Source organism: Pithys albifrons, chromosome 3 (assembly GCF_047495875.1).
Source record: "Pithys albifrons albifrons isolate INPA30051 chromosome 3, PitAlb_v1, whole genome shotgun sequence".
Taxonomy (NCBI): Eukaryota; Metazoa; Chordata; class Aves; order Passeriformes; family Thamnophilidae; genus Pithys; species Pithys albifrons.
In genome coordinates this window covers 48,518,899-48,541,359 of record NC_092460.1, presented here as the reverse complement: position 1 = coordinate 48,541,359, position 22,461 = coordinate 48,518,899, and the positions used below count along the sequence as shown (strand labels likewise).

General features: G+C 51.2%; 2 protein-coding genes across 4 annotated transcripts; both read left to right on the top strand.

Moving 5' to 3' along the window:
* The first annotated feature begins 381 nt into the window (after window positions 1-381).
* Window positions 382-10,121, top strand: FOXRED2 (FAD dependent oxidoreductase domain containing 2). Of its 2 annotated transcripts, none has more exons than XM_071549843.1 (9): window positions 382-463; window positions 1,010-1,555; window positions 3,050-3,301; window positions 3,789-4,058; window positions 4,747-4,913; window positions 5,560-5,725; window positions 6,230-6,471; window positions 7,250-7,420; window positions 8,188-10,121. In XM_071549843.1, the coding sequence occupies exons 2-9, from the start codon at window positions 1,032-1,034 to the stop codon at window positions 8,451-8,453; spliced, it is 2,058 nt and encodes a 685-aa protein (XP_071405944.1). In that variant the 5' UTR covers window positions 382-463; window positions 1,010-1,031; the 3' UTR covers window positions 8,454-10,121. The 2 variants fall into 2 exon arrangements, with proteins under 2 accessions (XP_071405944.1, XP_071405945.1); XM_071549844.1 differs by having other exon boundaries at window positions 412-628.
* An 865-nt stretch (window positions 10,122-10,986) lies between these two features.
* TXN2 (thioredoxin 2) lies at window positions 10,987-19,289 on the top strand. 2 transcript variants are annotated; one of them, XM_071551687.1, is made up of 4 exons: window positions 10,987-11,045; window positions 11,434-11,618; window positions 13,571-13,694; window positions 18,536-19,289. In XM_071551687.1, exons 2-4 carry the CDS (start codon window positions 11,434-11,436, stop codon window positions 18,650-18,652), a joined length of 426 nt encoding a protein of 141 aa, XP_071407788.1. In that variant the 5' UTR covers window positions 10,987-11,045; the 3' UTR covers window positions 18,653-19,289. The 2 variants fall into 2 exon arrangements, with proteins under 2 accessions (XP_071407788.1, XP_071407789.1); XM_071551688.1 differs by lacking the exon at window positions 10,987-11,045 and adding an exon at window positions 11,052-11,193.
* The last annotated feature ends 3,172 nt before the right edge of the window (window positions 19,290-22,461 follow it).

The following is a 22,461-nucleotide window of genomic DNA, read 5'->3' as shown; positions in this document are numbered from 1 at the left end:
GTGTGTGTCTATCTGTCTGTGTGTGTGTCTGTGTCTCCCTGCCCCGTTCGGGTGCCCCCAGTCCCGGCCCCATCCTCGCTTGCCCCTTTAAGCGCTGCTCGCCCCCGGACACGTGGTGCCGGCGGGAAGAGGCGCCTGCGTCACGTGACGCACGGGCACGCCCCGCCCCCTCGCTCACCCCCGCAGCGCGCGGGAGGCAGCGTCGTGCCCGCCCCGCCCCGCCCCGCCCCGGCGGCGCGGGAGGGAGGGGGGAGCGGAGCGGAGCGGGCAGAGCCCGGCGCGGGAGGGAGGGGGCAGCGGAGGGGGCAGAACCCGGCGCGGGAGGGAGGGGGGAGCGGGTAGAGCCCGGCGCGGGAGGGAGGGGGCAGCGGAGCGGGCAGAACCCGGCGCGGGAGGGAGGGGGCAGCGGCGCGGGCAGAGCCCGGCGCGGGAGCAGCGCAGCGGAGCAGACTCTGCGGTGCAGGTGCGGTCGCGGGCGGGACGGGTCCCGGTGGCCCCGCGCGTCACGTGCGCCTCGCGCGCCATTGGCGGGGGTTGGGGCGCCGGGGCCGGACCGTATTGGCGGGGCAGCGCGGGGCGCCCGCAGCCCATTGGCTGGTAGGCCTGTGCTGCCCGTTCCCATTGGCCGGTGGGGCGCAGGGGTGCTCGTGGCCACTGATCCACAGGTGCTGCCCCACCTTCCCACCTGGCGCTGGCGGGGCGCCCAGGGGCGGGGACACCGGCACCTCTTATGCTCTTGGCTGGCGCGGAGCAGGGCCCTGCCCCACCACCCTGGCCCTGGGAGGTGGCATCGTGGCAGCAGGGACAGCTGGGCACCGGTGGGCTGGGGGTCTCTGAGCAGGAGCATCTGGGCACTCGTGGGGCTGGGGGTCTCTGGGCAGGGGCAGCTGGGCACTTGTGGGGCTGGGGGTCTCTGGGCAGGGACAGCTGGGCACTCGTGAGGCCGGGGATCTCTTGCAGGGAGGCTGCAGCCCCTAGGGTGACGGTTCGCTGGTCCTCTCCCTCACAGGGGTGGCGGTGCCAGCCCCGCCATGGCCCCAGCGATCTGTGGTTTGCTCCTGGGGCTGGCCCTGTGCACCTGCAGCCTGTGCACTCTGAGTGTCGCCACATTCCTCTACCACGACTACTGTGTGCTCGGGGCTGGCCCCGCGGGTCTGCAGGCGGCGTATTTCCTTCACCAAGCTGGACGGGACTACATCGTCTTTGAGCGCAGCCACGCACCCGGCAGCTTCTTCGCCCTCTACCCTCGCCACCGCAAACTCATCAGCATCAACAAGCAGTACACGGGCAAGGCCAACAGCGAGTTCAACCTCCGCCACGACTGGAATTCGCTCCTCAGCCATGACAGACGCCTGCTTTTCCGACGCTACTCGCGAGACTTCTTCCCCGACGCCGACACGATGGTGCGGTACCTGGAGGACTTTGCATCCCTGCTAGAGCTGCGAGTGCAGTACAACACGGCCATCATCCATGTGACACTGGAGAGAAACGGGCAGGCCTGGAATGGCCACTACTTCCTCCTGACTGACCAGGACAGGAAAAACTACAAGTGCAGGTAACAGGCAAATCTGGGGCTTGCCTTGCAGCTTTTTGTGGTCGTCTTTGAGGAAACAAAATCACAGAATAAGTTAAGTTGGAAGAGACCCATAAATACTGTTTTGTTGGGTGCTCAGGCCTTGCCATGCTGAGGCATGAGTATCTGCAATGATAGGAGATTTTACCACCTCTTAGAGCCTTAATTACCATCACAGGGAAAGAACATTTTGTGGGGATCAGTGGAATAGCAGCTCCTGGGAACACATTGCCTTTCATGAACAATGTTTTGCCTTTAGCAGCTGAGAGCAGGGCAGACATGAACTGGGTGCATTTGCCATCACCATAGGGGGTCCATCCTTGATAGATAAGCTTGACATCACTTTTGTTTTATCACTAGATAATTGCTATCTGTGAAAAAAGTAACCCAGCTGTACTCTTAGCCACCACTGTATTTATTACAAACTAGAGCGTGTCAGTGCAGCAGCACCTCACTCCCATTAATTCACGTGGGCTCAGAAGTGTGTCTCAGCCAAGTGGAGCCCTGGGCTGACACAGAGTTGGAACACAGAGTGGAACCAGAGGAAAGGGGCCAACTGTGAGAAATAACCCTCCAGGCTGCTGGTCCCTGAATTCCCCTTTCTCGTGTCGTATTTACGCATGTGTATCCTGTACTGTCACTGAGCTACGTTCCTAAAAACCTCGAAGTTACTCATGTGAACATATGGAGTGTATTTCCCACCTCTCCTGAGAACCTCAGCTCTGTGACAGCAGGTCGTGCTGGCTGTCACTTGCCGGTGTGCTGCTGGCAGGCTCGGAGGGGACAGAAGGCAATCCTGGACACCCACGTACCGCAAGCGAGTTGCTTTTGGGAGCTGTGTAGTCAAGGCTGGGACAGCAGACAGTGCTGCTCGCCTCGGCTGCCTGGTGTTTCCATCTAAGTCACAAACATTTCCCCAAGAATCAAATAAAAGCTCTTGTGGAGAGATATAAAAAGATCACTGTACTTATTTTTGGTGTTAAGAATTAGAGATGTTGCTAACGTGTTTTTATGGCTGGGAGTTACATTTCAAAATATCAAAACCGTTTCCTATATGTCTTAAAAATTACTTCTGTTCTGCTCTACTAAAAGGCAAATCAAATTTTAAATCAAATTCATTTTTAGGTAAGGTATAATCAACCTGTGAAACTTTAGTATTATATATATTTCCAGTGAGTATATAGGAGTAGAACTTGGATTCATGAACAACAGAGTAAGATGTGTATGTACAGCACCCCCACTGACTTTTGGTATATATAACAATGTTCATAGTTGTCCTGAGGATAGGAAAGAGAGGAGCAGGCCATTAGGTGAAACTGAGTAGAGGTTTCTTTTGAAACCATGACCTGTGCTGCTGGTCCAGTGTCACTATGGGGGCATATCACAGCCATCTTGCACAGCAGGAGGGGAGAGTGGTGAGATCGAGCCCAGTTCCTGTAATTCCTGCATTCCCTAGTGCTATCCCTGTTTTTGCAGCTCCTTGTTGGTTGCCACTGGGATGTGGGTCCCCAACGTGGTAAACTTTCCTGGCTCAGAATATGTTGAGGGTTACGAGACTGTGTCCATCAACCCGGAGGATTTTGCTGGCCAGACGGTGTTGATCTTGGGACGAGGGAACTCAGCTTTTGAGACAGCAGAGAATATTCTGGGGGTCACGAATTTCATCCACATGGTGAGCCGGTCCCGCGTGCGCCTCTCCTGGGCCACCCACTATGTCGGGGATCTGAGGTAGGAAACTGCTCCTATTCCTCTTTCTAATGTAGCTGGAGTATAAACAGGGAGAATCACTTGTTTCCCAGGTGACAGGCTGGACTGGGGCAGCTGCAGGTGCTGTGGTCCTGGGAGTCACTGGGGAAGCATGGGGCCTTCTATAGGTCCTTGGTTTAAAACAGTCCAGGTTGCAGTTGCTGAACACAGGGAGCTTGATGAGAGGCTTTTGGGATATATGTGAGATAGAAACATGTCTGCTTGGAAATTGTATCATTAAAAAGTGCTGGCTCTCAAATTGTTCCCTTGCTTGCAATCACAGAGGAAAGCTGAGAGGTTGGTTACATCCTGCAAGAGCAGCGAGGCTGTGTTACCTGTGCTGTTCCTGTGAGTCCTGAGGATCTGGGGATAACCTTTACACTGATGCCTGATAATTGGTCCCATTTTCAGCAGCTAAGACAGAACTTCCCTTCGTTTAGCCCTTCTTATGTCCTTCTATTTTTTGTAGAGCAATTAACAACGGCCTGCTGGACACCTACCAGCTGAAATCTCTGGATGGGCTTCTGGAGGGTGACCTGGAAGATCTGGCTATTGTCAAGGACAAAAAAGGCAAGCTGCACATCACACTCCGGTTCTACCTGGAGAACAGGAACATCAGCGCTGGCATCGACTCCATCACCCTCCCGCAGGATGAACTGGACAATTTTGCCACCCGGGCACCTTACGACCGTGTCATCCGCTGCCTGGGCTGGAAGTTTGACTTCTCCATCTATAACAGGTGAGGGAGAATAAGAATCTGCAGGGAAGAAGGTATTTAGACTGAAGGGCCTGAGTAGGAAGGAAAGGGAAGGGCAGGTCCTCTCCTGGCGGCATTGTTTGGACCTCCATGTGCTCTGAGCTACCTGGTGCTGCACAGTCCTCTGTTCTCGCTGCAGGTTAGGCTGTGTCCCAGTGGGAATGTGTATGTCACTGCCCTCTGACCAACAGGCTCTAAGGCCGAGCAGATGGCGGTGTTGGGACCAGAGTGACACAGAAAAAATTGTTCCTTTAGAACCTAACATCCTGACCTGCCAGATCACAAATGTTTTGGGGTTTTTTTGAAATGAGGACAGCACAGGTGCAGATTGCTACAGAAAGGTTTTGTCTGAGAAAAAAATTTCCCTGAGGATGCAACCTTCACTCCACCTTGGTACATCCTGCTGTTGAAAATGATACTGCTAACTTCCCTGTCTTCCAAAACTCACTGTCAGTGGCTTAGCCTGAAATTAGATCTTGTCCAGAGCTATCTTGGCCTAAGCACCCTTGTCTTCTGAAGATCCCCATTTTGGTAGTAAACCCCACTGAAGGCAGCAGCAGTATGAAGCAGAGTCTTGCAGTGGCTGCAATATTACGTGTATCAGAAACTCTAAATTTATTTTGCTACCCCCTTCATTCCTGACAGCCTTCTCTTTTCTTTTGCACATCAGATCCCTTAGAATGATGCCAGGAAAAGGGAATATTAACAAGTATCCTCAGATCAAACCCAGCTATGAGTCCAGAGGCACTCGGGGGCTCTTTGTTCTCGGCACTGCTAGCCATTCTGTTGACTTCAGGAAATCTGCTGGGGGCTTCATCCATGGATTCCGGTATACAAGTGAGTACTGGGGTGTACAGAAAGGGCAAAGGTGAAAGTTGTTCCTCCCTTCAAAGGAATGATCCATAGCTTCCTGCTGGAAAGAGATCACCCTTAGTCTTGTCCTGGCAATAACAGTGACAAAACATAGTCAAGCTGCAGCTGCATCTGCATCATCTTCAGTGGAGAAGAAGTGACTTGGGGTCATATCTGAAGTTTTTAGTTGTCTGCCTTTGTTTTGTCTTGTGTCTCTCTTGCCTGTTGTCTGGTATTTATGTAACACAATAGATTTCTTTCTGCCAGATGCTCTGCCTCGTGACAGGCTGTGGGTGAGAGGTCTGTGCTGTGGATTTAAAATCCAGCAGCTGTGGGCAGTAGAGAAAATTTCCTTCTTTATGTGTGTGTGCCCATCCTTATCATTAAAGGACTTCTCAGAAGTAAAGAAATACCCCTGAGGACCCTCTTCCCCCTCCCCCACCACTTAGCATCACATCAGCTTTCAGAGGGCATCTCCACTGCAGTTACCAGAGATTGGGGTGGGAGATCCTGAGCACAGAGGAGCTGTAAAGCTTATTTATTGAGTCCTGCACCACAGTAGAGTCATTGGATTTCTTCAAGTGTAAGCTCGGATTTTTAACTAAGCTCTTTGTTTCACTTGATGCCTCAGCTCGTGCAGTCCATCGCCTATTGGAAAACCGTCACCATGGTGTCCCCTGGCCATCCACAGTCTACCCTATTACACAGCTGACCAATTCCATCATCAGGCGGGTGAATGAGGCCTCAGGCCTCTACCAGATGTTCAGTGTCCTGGCTGACATCGTACTGCTGAGAGAGTGAGTGAGTGAGTAATTATTCCCAGCACTGCCCTCCATCATTTCTTTTCTTTTTCCTTACCATTGCTTCCCATGATGCCACCACACAAATTGTGCCATTGATGCTTAAGGACTTTACCGTCATATGGGCAGCCACCCCAAACCCATATCACTACCACAGCTGGTGCCAGTTACTTCAGCCAGTTACTTCCCTCTCTTGAGGGCTGAAATGCTCCAGACCTTTCCTCTAGGCTCAGAGATATAGTACCCCTTTACTGACCCCAGGGAAAGGCTTTCCTTGAGCAGTGCTAATGTAAAGAGGAACCCCGTAATCCAGGAAAATAATGGAGTCTTTTAACAGTATCTGCAGCCTTCGTAAGCTCTCCGTCAAGTCCAGCCCATATCACAAAAAAAAAATTACTATCTGATGGCTTTTTGGCCTTATCCTTGCCCAGCTGAGGGTGGGTTGGATCCCAGCTGGCTTTGTCTGGTGGAAGAGCCTGATGGTGTGGTTGCAATTCACAGGAATGCCACAGCATTTGAATACCTGGAAGAGTACCCCGTTGGAGTCCTGGCTGAGCTGGAAATGCAGACTGGGAGAAAGGCTACCAGTGGGCTCTTTGTCATCATCATGGAGTATGGGAGGAATTTCTCTGGGGCTGACAAGGATGTCTTCTACTACAACCGTGCTGTGGGAGAGGCACAGCATGCCTGGCAGTCCAACTTTCTTCACCCTGTTATTTACTATTACAAAAGCCTACCAACAGGTAAGCCTTCCTGCTAGTTACGAGATACAAGCAAAACAGAGAGAGTTGAAGACCCTCCACCTGCCACACTGTGTGAACTGAAAAAGAAGCTAGGAGTTGGCAAGAAGTTTCCATTGGTCAGTAGGACGGTTGTGCCAGAGACCTCACATTTGAAAATGGGAACAAATAGGCGTGCAGGAAATTTCCCCATTCCTTAAAAGAGGAACATTGCTTCCCTTTGGCAGGCACCCCGTGTGTATTTTGCAGAGCCTGGCGGATGAAGTTGGGCTGTTGTTGTTTGGCAGTGTTGCTGCCAAAAGAAAGCTGCTCTCTGTGGCCAGCCCAGGTCTGAGAGGTCGTGCAGACACAGAGGCAGCCAAAGGCAAGGGTTTGAAGAGAAGTGTAACATCCAGCAAGCAAACACACTCAGAATAGATTTCCTTGGGAAATGAGTGTGTTGAATCTTCATCTCCAGAAATGTAGGGTCACTGTCCAGCCTGCCCTGCACAGAAATAAGCATGATGGGTATCAGCATTAAATGCAGCTTAGCCCGTCTGGCAGTCCCTGCCCAGAGGGAACAGGAGTGAAATGACAGGAATGCTGCGGGCAGGGACAGGGCAGCTGTGCAGTGGCAGGGCTGTTGAGGACAGAGCTAGCAAAGGGGATTGCAAATGAAAGTAAGATAGGATTAGAAGGTCAGGACAAAAGCTGAAACAGCTGTCACATCTGCTTTCCACTCCCCAAGCTCTTTTTAATGCCATTTTGCTTCTAAGACATTGCCTTAATGTTCTCTTGGCAGAGCGTGAGATGAAACTCCGCCCCCCAGAGTGGCCTCTCCCCCGCCCAGATGCCATCCATCACATTGTGGAGGACTTTCTGACCGACTGGACAGCCCCAAATGCTCACATCCTGCCGCTGAGGCGCTTTCTGGAGAACTGCCTCGGCACCGACCTGCGCAATTTCTTTGCAGGTAATTTGAGCACAGGGTCAAGGCAGCAGAAGGAGGAGGAATCTGAGGAACAAGCAACAGGAGGGGTCTCTTCTGCAAGTAGCTGAGATCTCCCTGTGGTGAGCTGCCTGTCTCACCATCAATCAAACCTCCTCAGTGCACTTCCCAGACCGTAAAAAGTGCCATTCTGTGTGTATATTCCCAAAGAGCCTCTGCTCTTGCTCACCATTAGAAAGAGACTGGCCCAGGCATGCCAGGATTTAGAAAAAGAGCTATGAGGTTGGGTTCAATCCCTTTTCTAGCTGCAGCTTTCCTTCTTTCTCCATTATCTGAACATTTCTCTGTGCCATCAGGTACTAGATCTCATGTACTGATGATAGGATTGCTTTCCCATGGGAAATGGAAGTGTTGTGGTGTGAGAGCTGAAGAGAACCTCTGCTGCTTCCCATTCCAGTCTGAAGACTGGTCTGGAAACCTCCTGCAGGAAGCCTACATGGCACACAGAAGGAAGCAGTCCTGTGGTACAAGGAAGATGCCAGATAGACACAAGCTAAAATCCAGCTCCTTTTTCTCTCAGAATGCAGACTGGAAATCCCTCTCTGCATCTCCTGAGCTCTGTGGAATTAAGTGAGTTGCTGTGCTGCCACCCACGACAGGGTACTGGATGGGGAAACTCCAGCCATCTTCCCTCATCCTCTCTGCCTTTTGTTTTGAATGAGGCCTTGATAGTTTATGGGAATTTTTCCCTACAGGTTATCTGTGCTGATTTTCAACCCTTTCCTCTGCAGAGTCGTGTTTCCTGTTTGCCTTCACCCATCAGAAGCTGCCTCCGTTCTGCCGACAGGGGTACGTGAGAATGCAGGGGCTCATGGGCAGCGAGCAGCTCCGGCGCCATGCGGTGCAGGCTGGACTGCTGCAGGATTACACCCTCACAGACTTTATGGGTGACACACCCCACGACAGCCACGACAGGTCACAGGACCAGTTGCTGAGAGATCAAGTGATTCCAGTTCATTCACTGCAGCATCTTGTTAATGCCAAGGATGAGCTTTAACCTTTCTTGCTCCACACTGAAAGGTGCTGTTGGGACAGTACTGTAACAGCAATCCATAGCAGGATTCTGCCCTTTCCTGTGCCCTTTTTCCATCCCCATGCCTCTCACTGATCGTAAGTTGCCAAAGACCTGCTCAGATCTTGCTGTTACAAAGAGGACTAACATGTTCTGAAGGATGAGTGATGGGCGAAAATCCAGTGATGCCAAGGCTCCCACATTGTCCTTGCAGAGTTCAGAGCTGCCTGAAGATGGTGTTTATCTGACTGACCAATATCTGCAGCAACGTACAGAGGTCACAGAAGAGAGTGCAGGAATGCCTGGGAAACTTAAAAAGTCATGTGCCCCTGTGGAGGTGACCTGCTTGCACCCTGTGGCAGCCAGTACAGGCTCCCTGGCCCCTGGATTCTGTACGTTGTGTATACTTGAAGATTTGTTCCTGCATCAAATCCTGAAGTGGTGCTCCAGGAAAACTTCCAGTATTTTTCTTGCATTTGAGTTAAGGCAGTTGAGTGGGGAGGAGTGTTTTTTAGTAACTATATAGGTGAGATAATTTATCATTTCCCAGAGAGCACTACAAGGGCCCCTTCCCTCCATGATGGTTGAGTAGGTTGCCTGAACACCTGTGACACAAAGACTTACACTGAGTTCGGCTCTGCTGTCCTCATGTTTTTCTTCTCCCACATCAAGCAGCCCTTTGTCTTTTATAAAGCATGACCAATAATTCTCCTGTTTGCACTATGTCCCATTAAGAAAGTTTGACTTTGTTAAAAATGTTCCTTCTCTAATTTATTCCCCTCCAGTCACCTTGAGATCCTACAGGCAGTGACTGGGAAGATGTCTGCACTTCACTGCTCCCCATGTCAGCCACAGGGACTTGCCTGTCACTTCCCTGTGGGCTCCTTCCATGACCCTGGAATTACAAAGCAAGAGCAGTTTTGAGCTTGGCCTTATGATGTCCCTGTGATTCTAGGAAATAGAGGAGGGGCAAGAAGGAACAGCTGTTTACCTCCACACACGTTTTCCAACCCCTCAGCTGCTCGAAAAATACACACTTGTGCTTCCAGGCTGGGGAGCTGTACCTTACATGCACCTAAAGCTCTCCCAATCCTTTGAATTCAGCTATTCTTTATGTAAAATCCTAGTTCATTGAAGAGTCTAGAGAAGACATGAGGGAAATGACAAACGAGTTCTTGCTGTCTTTGGGAATTCTGGGCTACACTAGCAGTGCTGCTGCTGCTGCTGGAAGAACTTGCCTCTTCATGTGCAGCTGGAGAGGGGTAACCATCACCTCAGTTGGCATCAATCAGCATCCTGCTGTGGGCTTTACATCCCATTGCCCCAGCTACAAGGCTAGACCAGGGATGGCCTTTGTGGCCTGTAGTTGTTTGAGTGATGCTACTACTTGCTAGATCCTTGGAACAATGGGCTATGTATTTTGGAATTATCCAGCACAGAAAAAGGGTAGATGGCTGATTTGAGTGGACCAGTTGTTACCAATAGCCTGTTTAATAATTTCCTGTATGTGCTGACATGGGGTGCATTCCTGTTGTACCTACATGCACACGTACTCTCCAGATATTTCCTCTTCCATCCTCAAATTCCCACAGGAGACTGTTAATGTGTACATTCACAGTGTACACATTGCCTTATGCTGTGCCTCACCTAAAAAAAAAATAAACACCAAAAAACCCAAATCCAGGCTCAAAGGGTACACCTACGTGTGCAGAACCCTTCCCAAATCTTCATTCGTGAAGCCTGGCCATGATGATGACACATTGCCTTGGACTGTGATTGTCTTTAGAAAAAGTGATTGTCTAAAAAAACAGCATGCTCTGTGATTTAAACCCCAGAGGCTCTGCAACCACTCACTTCCTGTGGGCCCTGGGGAGTAGGGAACCAAGTGCCTGTGCTTTGGGTGCTGCTGGGTGAGCGCTGCCCTCTCAGCCTTGTTCCTCTTGGGGTCCTCACAACACTGGAGGTGGCAGAACAGAGCACTGGCTCTGAATTGTGTTCCAACAGGCACAGTGGTTACGGATGCTGCAGGGGGACCATGAACCACACTGGTTGGTGGGCCCTCGCGGGCGCAGGGCTACAGGTCAGTCCCAGTGCCCTGCCCCTGCATATGTTGTGGAGGGGAGTTAATGGCTGTCCGGGGGATTGCAGGGCTGTGCGCTTCAAGGAGAGCTTAAAGAAGCAGGTAGAGCATGCGGCCCTTCGCCCAGCCCCGACCTGAAGGACCTCGAAGAACCGTGACCGGGCGTGGGGTCGGGAATGGGCGCGGGAAGGGCCTGGCGGGCCCACTCCACGTGCAGAAAGCGCGCCACGGCTCGCGCGCCGCGCGCGGCGCCCATTGGAGGGCTCCGCCGCCAATCAGAACTCAGAGGTTGACCTGCGTGACGCACCCGCGGATCGGCTTGAAGGAAGGCGGCGGGAGCCAATCAGAGATAGCGGCTCTCGGGGCGGGGCCAATCGGCTGAGAGGGCGGCCTCCCTCCGCTGGCAGAGTTCCGTCAGCGGCGGCCAATGATCTTGCGGGTGGGCGGGGCGCCGGGAGGAAGTGGGGCTTTGCGCGGGTCACCTCCGGGCCGGGAAGGTGCGAACGGGCCCGTCCCGCCCGCGGCGCTCGGGCTGTGCCCCCTCCCCTCCCCGGGCTGCGGGTCCGGGCCCTGTCCAGCTGCAGGAGCTACCGGGACGCCCCGGCTGAAGGAACCCCGCGGCAGCGGCGGAGGGCGCGGGCCGTGGTGGGGGGACTGGGGAACCGGGACCGCTGTGCCTGGCTCTGCCGCACAGACAGAGCTGGGGAGGGGCTGGGATCCGGCTGGGGCGCCGTGGCGGTGGGGGTGGGGCACAGGGGCGGGAAGCATTCCCGTGGGATATCCCCCACCTGCCCATGCTGGGCGCCTCCCGACCTGGGGGCTTCGCTCTGCGGTGGGACCAGCCGTGGGCGCCTCCGCCCCACAAACCTCCTGCTGTCCCCGCAGATGGCCCAGAGGATGGCGCTCCGGCGGCTGCTGTTCCTCACCCCGCGGGGCCCCCTGGCACCCCCCGGCAGGGCCTTGGGCACCTCTGCGCGCCGCGGAAGCACCTTCAATGTGCAGGATGGCAGCGACTTCCAGGACCGGGTGGTGAACAGCCCCAAGCCCGTGGTGGTGGACTTCCACGCGCAGTAAGTGCCCCTCTCCACCATCGCGCCTGCAGGTGTGTCCTGACGTGTGGCACTCTGGGCACACCGCGGAGGAGCGTGCCTGAGGGCTTCCCAGGCTGTGAGGTCGGGTGTTACAAGGTGCTTCGGCCCATCAATCCATCAAGGTTTCACTCATAGCTACACCCTGTAGCAGTGCCAAACGGGAGCGTCAGGAAAACATTCACTGAGGTGGCAAACCTGCACCTCCGAAGTGCTCAGGTTTCACTCCTGCCACTGGTGTTGCATCATCCTGCAAAAGAGACCTCAGGAAATAAATTCTGATATCTCCCCTATGTAGCTTGGTGGATGGAATGGCCTCTGAGAAACATTAAATGTTGTTAACAGCCGTGAAGGAGCTCTGCACTTGCTCTGCCCCAGCACTGCCATGTTGTCTTTGCAGGTTTCTTAAGGCTGTGTGCTCTTGAACCTCATGATAGCAAATGCCTTTATGTGTTAATAACAGCCGTGTGACACCACCAGCAGCATTTGTCAGCAATAAAAATGTTGTCATCTTCTTGCTAGTAAAAATACTTCTTCATCTTATCTGCTTGATTAATGATTATCTCAGGTTTTTCATGTGTTTTCATGATGCTGCAGTGCTGTCATGTGAGCCTGTTATGGCTGATGTGGGGCAAACTGAGTATGAAACAGCCCAAAATCTCTTCTTTAAACAGACCAAACTGGCAAACCAAAGTGAAATGTCATTGGGGTTATCCAGAGAGGAGAGAACAAGTAACTGAAAGGCTGAAACTTCATAGAGAGGGGGGCTGAGGAGGAACAAAGTTCACCAGAGCTTCAGTTTTAAAAGAAAAATGACCCTTAGAGCTTTAACTGATGTTTTGTTTGAACTCCGTTCATACCCTCCTAACTGGTCCAGTTACAGCATACAGGGAGTGTCCAGGGCCTCAGTCTGCTGCTACTGCACCTGTGTCTGGGTTAGATGGTCTCCCTTTGAACAGATTTGATGCCTCTGCAAGTTTTGCAGATGAAGGGGGTCTCTGTAAACCCTGCAGTGACCATGGAGGGGAAATCTGTGATTTGATGATTGGCATAAACCGGTTTGGGTGTGGGCTGCAAGCTCTGTGTCTGGTGGCAGCGCTCACTGCAGGGCAGCAGGAGCACAGCTCTGCACGTGGATGTCAAGCAGGGCAGGGATGAATGAGAAGAGGGGCAGCAGAACCAGCAAGGCTGGCACTGCAGACTGCAGTGTGTTCCAGACAACATCCAAGCACCACAAACGCGGGATGGTGTCCTCTTCCATTCAGCCCCTCCAACCCACACACAGAAAACACCATTTGCTGGGGAATACATTCAGTGCAGGTAACTCGGTGTGCACCTGCAGGGGGAGCTGCAGGTTGAGCTCTGGGTGGGGAGAGCCCCAGGCGAGAGGCTGTGACCTGACCACTGTGCCACCCTTTGAGGCACAACAAAGGGCCTGGGGACCTGTGGCCCAGCCAGGTGCGTGGAAACTCAGAATCACAGGCTTAGACTATGAGGGGTAAAAGCTCTAAGTTTCCTTTGTTCATGTCCCTCCTTGGAGGCACCAGCTCGAGCTGTTATTTTGTTACTGCACCAAGATTACATTATTTTTAAGGATGGGGACATCTGAGACTGTTGTGGGAAACCTGGGGTTGAGCATGTAAGGAAACCTGTCTGTCTGCGTCTGTGAAGTGTGAAGCTGCAAAGGGGCCTCAGTCCCAGCTCAGGTGGTCTGAGTGTGACTGTCAGAGTAGCTTCTGGATGGTCAGACATGAAGCTTCCTTAACACTTTTGACAGCTCGTTTGTGAGAGGTGTGTTTTTGTAAGCCGTGGTTCAGGAATGGTGTTTCCAGGCTGGCTCCCGAATGGAACAGCACTGGCATACCAGCACACCTTCCATGGCTGCTGCTGCACTTGCTGCCTGTAATGTCTGCTCTCTGTTCTTGCTCCATCAGGTGGTGTGGTCCTTGCAAGATTCTGGGCCCCAGGTTAGAGAAGATGGTGGCCAAGCAGGACGGGAAGGTGGTGATGGCCAAGGTGGACATTGATGATCACACAGACCTTGCTATTGAGTACGAGGTAGGAGGTGCAAGAGCACAGACTTCCTTTAGCTGGCAGCGTCAAGAAGGTTCCTCCCTGGGGAGAGCTGTGCCTGCACAGCAGCAGCTTTGGAGGGGAGGGGAAGCCCAGTGCCTGCTGGTTCCTGATCCACTGGGTCGCTTCTTAGTAGGTTGATTTTGCTGCTTGGTTGTTCTCCAGCTTTGCTGCTCATGCTCAGCATCCCCATCTCATAATTCTGCAGAAAGGTGTCCTCTAGGCCTTGCAGGCATCTGTCACTTGTCTGGCGTTGAGGAGCACGAAGCACACGCAGCGTTTTGATGTGAGCCTGGACTGCTCAGGTACAGGGCAGGAATGTGAAGTAAAAAGCCCCAGTCTGCTCTGCTATTGACCGTGGTCCTGTGTGCAACTGGCGTGTCCTCTTTCCCTTCCTTGTTGAAGATCTCTAGCTGGGTCACAATGTCCCATCCTTAAGCTGCAGCACAAGGAGACACCATGAATTTTGTTTAGACAGGTAGAAGCCAGGTAAACATAAACAACAGGAGAATGCATCCTGCTCTTGATGGGGAGGGACGTTGATGCTTGCATTAGTGTGTTACACCACTGATGGATGTGTTCCCTGTGCTGCCTTTCTCCCAGGAAGCAGAAGAATGACTGGAGAAGGCCTTGGCTTTAGGTATACATGATTTATTTTCTTCCTGCATCAGTGATTAGGTAGTTTAAGGAATACAAAAACTCCTCTAATGGCTGTGCTCACTTTTGTTTTCTCTCTTTGTAAACAAGAACTCTGTGAAGTCGGGGCATCCTGCTATTGTGTTTTACAGGGAGGAAGGTGCTTAATTTTCACTTGTTTATCATGTAGATGAATCTGCTCTCCCTCTGCAGATGAAGCCCTGCTCCCAGGGTGGAAGAGCTAGGTCAGGAAGCTCCTCAAGCTACCCTACAAGGTGTGAACCATCTCCTGAGCAAGCTTTCATTCTGTTGAGCCTTTGTGAAGATACTGTGTGCCATTTCCACACCCTGCCAAGCCAGAAGGAGGTGGAAGTGGCAACAGCTTGTTCCCTCCCACTCTTTCCCAAGGGAGATCTTTTTGCCTGTGCTGTGGTGGCATGTCCACACAGCTGGTGCCCACAGTCATGACTTGCACCTCCCGCAGGCTGAGCATGAGGAGCCTCTGGTGCTCTCCTCAGTGACACGTGCTGGCAGATACGCCCCAGGCCAAGGAAGGTGGCTGCTGCCTCCTGAGCAGGGCTGGCTGCTGCAAGCCCAAAGTGAGAAGTTAAAAGAGGGTGAGGTGGTTTTAATTGGTGGTGAAAAAGTGTGTAAATCCACATAGGTGCAGGCAAGGCTCTGAGGAGAACAGAGTAGAGGTTATTAGCTCAAGTCTTGTGTTGTTCCAAGCCTTCCAGTAGATCGAACTAGCTGGGATTACAGGAGGATAATCTCAGATGAGTGGAAAATGGCAAACAGGGTGTGTGCATGTGAAGAAAGGTCTGTGAAAAGAGGCTGAAAGTCCCAAGTTGTGCAGGTTTGACGATACACTGCATGTGCTCTCCCACGAGGTGGTGAGACAGCAGCTGCACTGCTTGCTGTGTGCATGCATTTGTGTGCAGGATTTGCCTGTCAGGTAGCCCTGAGGAATAGGTGCAGGCAGGATTGAGGCTGCAGGGAGGGATCAGCTTCTAGCAGTTCATTCTGGAGCCTTATATACAAATACGATGAAGTTTTTGTATTGCAAGAGCGCCTGGGATTTGTCACTGCCTCCTCTGCTTTTGGAGTGATGTGTATATCTTGTCTGGGCCATTATCCCCCTGGCTAAAACCCTGTCCCTGGGCAGTGTCTGTGAGTAAGATAGCTGCAAACAGGTAGGGGTAAAGGAGAAATTTTGGCTTTGATCTTCCTATTTTGTGGCATCCTTTCCAAGACAGAAGTTTGGTTCATGTGCTGAGCACATGCTTGGTTTTGCTTCACCTTCTAGGAAGTTGCCACTTAAGGAGACACGAGCATAACGGCCTATGGAAAGACACCAAGTTGAGATCAAAGAGGGACCAAAGATAGTGTTTGGGGGAAATCAGGAAAACCAAAGATGTCATTTAGAAGAGATCAGGAAACATTTGTTTTAAAGCCCTTCCATTTGGGATCAGATGTCTGCAGGCTAAGAAAGTTTTTGTTTTGGGGGTTTTCAGTGTCCCTGCCACCCCCACAACTCCTTCACTACCTGCCAGGAAGTCTCCTTCCATCCATGTTTATTCCCTTGCTCACGCACACTCACAGCCCCCAGCTTGCTGCCTGATTGCACAATGTCCTCCTCAACAGTCCCTTGGCAGAGGGGGAGGCAGGATGAGAGGGAGACCCCTTGGCCCCCTGGAAGAGCCAAGGAATGCTGGTGCATTCCTCTACACAAGTGGCCGTCTGCCCTTGGCTCCCAGCCATCCTGACTTAGCATGAGGCACAGATGCATTTCCTGCGACTAGAAATGTCCCCAGTGCCCTTCCCTGTCTGGTTATGCCCAGCACAAAAGTTCTTTCTCTGGGGACTCCTTTTATCTAACACCTTTCATCTCTCGTTGTGGCTTGTCTCCACTGCTCCAGCCCATTCCTGACCTTTTGCCTTGAGAGCAGAAAGGGAGAAGAAACACTTTTGTTTATCTTCAGTCTCTTAAAATTCTTTGGATTCATCCCTTGCCTTTGCCAGTTGCCTCTGTGTGTGGCCACTGGGAAAGGGCAGCCCCTTCTCTGGCCAGAGGAGCTGCTGGGTAGAGAGATGGTCGTTCATCAGCAGAGCTCCCTCCTGGGTTACTGCCTCATTCAGAGGCCTGGGTGAAATCTTTCCCTCTGTGCTATTGTGTGGCATCCGAGTTTGTATAAAAGCCCAGTTTTAAATGGGAGAGAATTCCCTTGCTATGGGTGTTGCCAGGAATAACCTGGATGGCCATGTTTGTTTGTTTATCTGTGTGGTCAACACTAATCAAAAGCAGACTGACTATTTCTGTGGAAATGCTCTTGAGGGAGGAGGGAAGATTGCTTAGGTTCAGTACAGATGGGACACAAAAAAGGAAGGGGGGGGGAAATGCCCTCAAATTTGCATTCTAGAAATTCCCATGACATTTGCCTCTCAACCAGCAAAACAAAGTGCGTGCTCCATTAACAGCCTGCCCTTGTTGCAGCTGGCAGGAAGGAAGCTGACAAAAGCATCGTGTTTTCTGCCCACAGGCAAGTTGCTCCATGCCCTGGTTCTTGCCCAGCTCTGCAGCACCAGGCACAGACCTTCCACTCTTCCTCAGATTTTGCTCACCAGCACAAAGAGGGAAAGAGATGGAGGGGTTGAGGCTGTGTGAAGGTCATGGGTGCTCTGGTCATTGCATGGGTCCCAGTAACATGGTGTTGGCTGCTTCTCTGTAGTGCTTCCAAGAGTTGCCTGTTCCTCAGCCAGGCCTTAATGGCCTGATGCTTGCTGTTGCTGTTTTTTTGGGTGGAGCTGGGGCAACTCTGCTCAATACTAAAGCAGAGGGAGGCTCAGTCGAGGTTTGCCCTTCTTAAGGAGGGCGTGACCAGTTGAGTGCCATGCTGGTACCATCCTTTCTTACCCCTAAAATCACAAGGGAACATGTTGATGGCACCATCACCAGTGCTGGGGCCCAAGCTCTCTGGATTTGCTCTCTCCAGTCACTAGGAGGAGCTGAAGATCCTGCGGCAGCCCCAGCCCTCCCATCTTTTCAGATGGGACTGCACAAGTCCTGAAGAACAGACTGTGGAGTCCGTCTGGGACCGAGTGGGAAGGGAAGAGGATAAAATGTCCCTTTCATCTCAGGCTCCCAATGGGAGAAAAGCCAGCCCTCTGGTGGGTTTCCAGAGGAGGGATTTGCAGATTCTTGTTGGCAGCGGGGCTGGCAATGCACACGGGAAAGCCCTGGAGGAGAGTCAGCGGGTGAGATAAGGACAGGACATGTTTTAAGGGACAGATTTTGCAGAGTTAAGGGCATCGAAGCTGTGGGGTCAGAAATGTGACCAGATCTTCCAGTGCTGCAGCTCTCCAAGCTCTGGTTGTTCCTTCTCTCAGTTTGTGTCTCTGGGGTCTCTGCTGTCACCAGTCAACCAGCAAGTCCCTGGGGAATGCTGTCATTTCCAACGCTGTTCTCTTGGATAATTCCCAGAAAACTTTGTTCTGAGCTAAAAAAGCAGTGCTCAAAGCAGCACAGCTGCCTGCTGGCTCTGGTCAGAGAGACTTTTTCACTTCTTACCTAATCATGAGGGATTTGCAAGTGGCCACTGGTGTGTGAGCAGATAAACCACTGAAAACAGGAGTGGAGAAGGAAAGATGTGTTGAAGGGGATCGTCATTGCCATCGTAAGATGGTGGAGCAGGAAATCTACCAGTGCAGCGATGAGGTGGGACCATATTCCAGCTCCAGTCTTGTCTGGAGAATATGAATGCAGTCTGATGCTGCCCTGGCCATAAAATGTCCAAAGGTCCTCATGTCTGAGAGTTGTCCTGGATTTGTTTGCTTATGATAGGACAGAAGGGAAAGAGAAGAGGAATTTGTACTTGAGAAATGGGAACAGTCTTGCCTAGTTTTCATATTAGCTTTGGTTTAGTCTTTAAAAATTTGGGTCTAATTTAAACTCAGAAAGCAGCTCAGACTTTCCTTAAGCAGTGTGCTGTCAGTCAGTGCACTGATGAGGCCAAGGGAGGGGAGGAATGTGGAGCTCAGCTGGCATGTTTTGTGAGTGGACATCATACTCTAGAGCAGTGTACGCTCGTGTCCTTGCAGCCGCTTCTTCAGAGTTCCATTTGGGGACCAGGAGCAGCTGGACTCCCCACAGCTTCTGCTCACCTGTGTCTCCCTGTTTCTCTTGCCCCCAGGTGTCCGCAGTGCCAACTGTGCTGGCTATGAAGAACGGAGATGTTGTGGATAAGTTTGTGGGGATAAAGGATGAGGATCAGCTGGAGGCATTCCTCAAGAAACTCATTGGAGCCTGAAGTAAAAGAGTGGCTGTACCTCTGCCTCTGGACACGTCCATGTTGTGCATTCCTTGCCTGGGAGAGCTGAGTGCAGGTCAACTGCCTGGCCTGTTCAACCCCGGGGGTTTCTTCTGGTTTGGTGATTTTAGGAGACGGACAGTGTTGTAACCCTTCCCTCCCTCTCCCTCTTCTCATGAGCAGCAGTAGTTGCAAAGGGCACTGAGGAGCAGGGCTGCTTATTCTCAAAACTGAGAATGTGGCTGGAATTAGAAGCCTGTGTTTATCAGCCAAGAGCTGACGTGCAGAGCTGCTGCTGCTGAATTAAGAGGAGGAATGTTTTTCTTTTTGCCTCACATCTGATAGCCCAGAGCAGAGGGCAGCTGCTCCCTTCAAGATGATGGTACATACCTGCCCAGGGTGGGTTCATTTAAAGCTGAGAATGCCTCTGCCTTGCCTGTGAAACATGTCTCTTTGTTCCTCTCTCCTTATGTTGCGGGGACAGGTACAATTCCTCCACAAATCTATAGGCTCCCATCCTAATTTTATAAGATAAAATAGGGAGAAGTATTTTATGTATCTCCTTTTGTATGTCTGCAGTAGAGAACTTTATCAATCACTGCTGTCTAGCTGGACAATAAAACTTGAGTCCCAGAAATCACAGGGAAGTTGCTTGTCTGTGCAGAGAGGTGAGGGGGAGTATCAGCAGCACAGTGGGCTGGTTTCTAATGATGGGTTGGGAGAGCACAGGTTATGACCTGATCCCTACTACAAAGTAATGTGCCAAAAACAAAGTAGGGGATTATTCTCAGGGCTTTCAGTGCTGCTTCTAGGACCACCTTTGTGTGCTGGTGGATCCAGGGTGCTGGAGGGAGAACTCTTCTTATATCCAGAGGAACAGCTGCTCATTACACACAAGGAACCTGAGCTGTGCTCACTCCCCCTATGCTTTTCTCTCTCCTTTCCTGCCTAAGGAGCCTGAGAGGCTCCTTCTTCCTTTTGAGTATTATTAAGTCTGCTCACACAGGTGAGTCCTGCCAGAAGGCAGTTTTGAGTGCAATTGCCCTGACCTTTGGACTAAGGGTGCCATATGTGTGCTCCTGTTGCAAGGCTCTTCAGCCCCTTCCCACCTCTTCCTCCTCATACACACCCATTTCCAGTCAACCTGGCTTCTGAGTGCTCCCAGCCTCTTGTGCTGGTGGGCAGAATGCAGCACCAGCACTTATGCCTACTGTAATGTTTAATTTCAGTTTGCTTATCTAAGCTGCATGAGAACATTGTAAGTGCTTAATAACCATGTACAAGCTGCTGCTTTTGTTTCTCCACAACTTCTGTTTCCTTCAGTCACTCTTAAATCTGCTTTGGCTCTGCTCCATTTCACCTCCCTGGCATAAGTTGCTACAAGCAGGGAGGCAATTTTTTGTCTGCACCTTTGCAGTGACAATTTATGACCTTTGAAGGAGCCAGGGGGGAGGTGATCCCAGTCCTGCTGCACCCGCAGTGCTGCTGGTGGCACTTGCTCCACCACCCCTGGGGCCTGGGCAGCGGCGCAAGGTGGTGCTGGTCCCCTGAGATGGTGCCTCCCCTTCTGGGCTGGGCTGATCTCACCCCTGGCATGCTGCTGGAGGTGATGTCACTTGGATGTAATTTGGTAAAGAGCTGCCGGTCAGTTACGATCAATAAACCCCAGCCTTTCATTTCATTTTGGAGACCACAAAAGCTATGCTGCTCCCGGCCTCTTTGTGTTTCAGGATGGGCAGTTTCCTCTGCCGTTTCAGTGTTCCTGCCTGGTAAACACTTCTAGTAAAGACTCTCCATTTTCCTGCACAAGCAGGAAAAGTAGGGGAACAGCGTCACATACCTGACAATAGCCAACTTTCTTGCCTTACCATCCCACAGAACAGGAAAAAACAGTGACTTTGCATTGTGTAATTACAGGGCAGTATAAATTAGTTACTTTATCACTTCCTTCTCAGGACAAGCAGAGCTGAAGTGTCAATCAGCTATTAAAGTGCCAGCCACAACTGTGAAAGCCACAACTGTTACTTAGAGGTAAATGCTGAAAACCCACATACATGGTGCCTGTGGGAATCCATCAGAGCAGTGTAATAGGTGGACAGGAGGAGGAGAGTTTTGAGAACAGCTTGAGATTCCCCAACCACTTTGCAAGGTTTTTACCACAGAGCACAAGGATGTTTTCTGTGCCAGGTTCTTAATTCAGCTTCCTGTTTGCCAGTGGCTGGGGGAGGCTTCAGGGATTCCCACAGCACTGTTAATAACAGAGGAGGTGCAAGCAGTAAGCCCTACCAGCAGTGTATTTATGTAGTGGTTAAAAGCAATTTTCATGCCACCTGGATATGATGTTGGTCTTTCCTGACTGAAGAGAGCTGAGGCAATGGGTAATTCCTCAGCAGAAGCTGTTTTTATCATGTAAGCTGGGAAAATGTTTCCTCTCAGCTCAGTCCAGCAAGGATGCAGCTTGTTTTCTCTTTTGGAGTGAAGCACATCCAATACTCCTCTGATCTGTTAAGCATTTGCTTTCTCCTGCCCCAGCCTCTCTATATTTTACAGTAGCTTTCTCAGCTCTTGATGTTCCTTGTTGCTATTTTAAGAGGACATGGGGGTCAGTGCCTTCCCAAGGGGAGCAAAGCTCAGCTAAACACACTTCTCCCCATGTATGTTTTGAACCCAACAGCGAGATTCCCCCAAAAGTCAGGCACAATGCCTTTGCCCTCACAGTCTTGTCCAAGGCGCCTGATTCCAGGCAAGTGCAGGTTTTCCATTCATTTCTGTTGGCTTTACACTTGAATCAAGCACTGACACAGCTGCTTCTTTCCCCAAGATGTTTTTGCTTCCCTGCTGAACATCAAGTTAATCTTCAGCTGCTCAGGGTCATAGTGAATATCTGCAAGGAGGGAGGGAGAGCTGTGCTATCTTCTCTGCTACAAACGCTATTCCAGGACCAGCTTCAAGGGCTGGTAGAGGATGGAAAATTCAGGTTGCTTGGCTTTCAGCACACGGGACTGTATATATGTGGTCCTTGGAAGGGGACAGTTTTGGCTAGTTTGGTTCCAGTGAAGTCTGACCTCAACAGCCTGGCCAGTAAATCCTTTGCTTTATCAACAAATATGATTCCTTCTGTGCAAAGAACAAAACAAGGACCAGCTCCATGTTAACAGGACACTGGCCCTAGGCAGAGCCTTTCACCAGCCCAGCCAGGCTGTTTGCCCTAATTGTTAATCACTTCGAGCTTTCCCTCGCACACCTCGTTTTTCTCATCCACGTAATTATAGGATTCAGACAGAAACAACAAATTCTTCAGCTCTGCAAGGCTGTTAGCAGCAATGTTAAGCTCAGTGTCATTCAAAACTACTGCTGAATGGAGGCAGATTTGCTATGAGTTCCCTGATGGTTAAAGAGTAACAGCTTGCCCAGCTGCAGTATCCTGGGCAATAAAAAGATAAGATCAATAAAAGCTGCCATAGGCTTAACTTCCAGACTGAAACCAGACTAGATCACCTGTTACACAGCTCTGCCCTCCTAACCTGTCCTTGCAACACACCCAAGCTCAAATGGGGGTTTAACACCAGCAGCCAACTAAGTACCATGCAGCCAATTGCTCACACTTTTCCTGGTGGAATGGGGAGAAGAATCAGGAAAGAAAAAAGGTAAAAGCTGTGGGTTGAGATAAGAACAGTGTAATAACCGAAATAAAATATAAGGATAATATAATAATACTTGGTAATGAAAAGGGAAATAACAAAGAGAAAGAAAAGCCAAGAAAAACTAGTGATGCACAACCCACTTGCTCACCACCCACTGACCAATGC

Bases quoted from the DNA above. Each gene is read 5' to 3' on its own strand.
- FOXRED2 (XM_071549843.1), top strand. From the start codon at position 1,032: ATGGCCCCAGCGATCTGTGGTTTGCTCCTGGGGCTGGCCCTGTGCACC. The intron at 3,302-3,788 runs GTAGGAAACTGC...TATTTTTTGTAG, and splicing joins CACTATGTCGGGGATCTGAG to AGCAATTAACAACGGCCTGC. The intron at 7,421-8,187 runs GTAATTTGAGCA...TTTCCTCTGCAG, and splicing joins CCTGCGCAATTTCTTTGCAG to AGTCGTGTTTCCTGTTTGCC.
- TXN2 (XM_071551687.1), top strand. From the start codon at position 11,434: ATGGCCCAGAGGATGGCGCTCCGGCGGCTGCTGTTCCTCACCCCGCGG. The intron at 11,619-13,570 runs GTAAGTGCCCCT...TTGCTCCATCAG, and splicing joins GTGGTGGACTTCCACGCGCA to GTGGTGTGGTCCTTGCAAGA. The intron at 13,695-18,535 runs GTAGGAGGTGCA...TCTTGCCCCCAG, and splicing joins ACCTTGCTATTGAGTACGAG to GTGTCCGCAGTGCCAACTGT.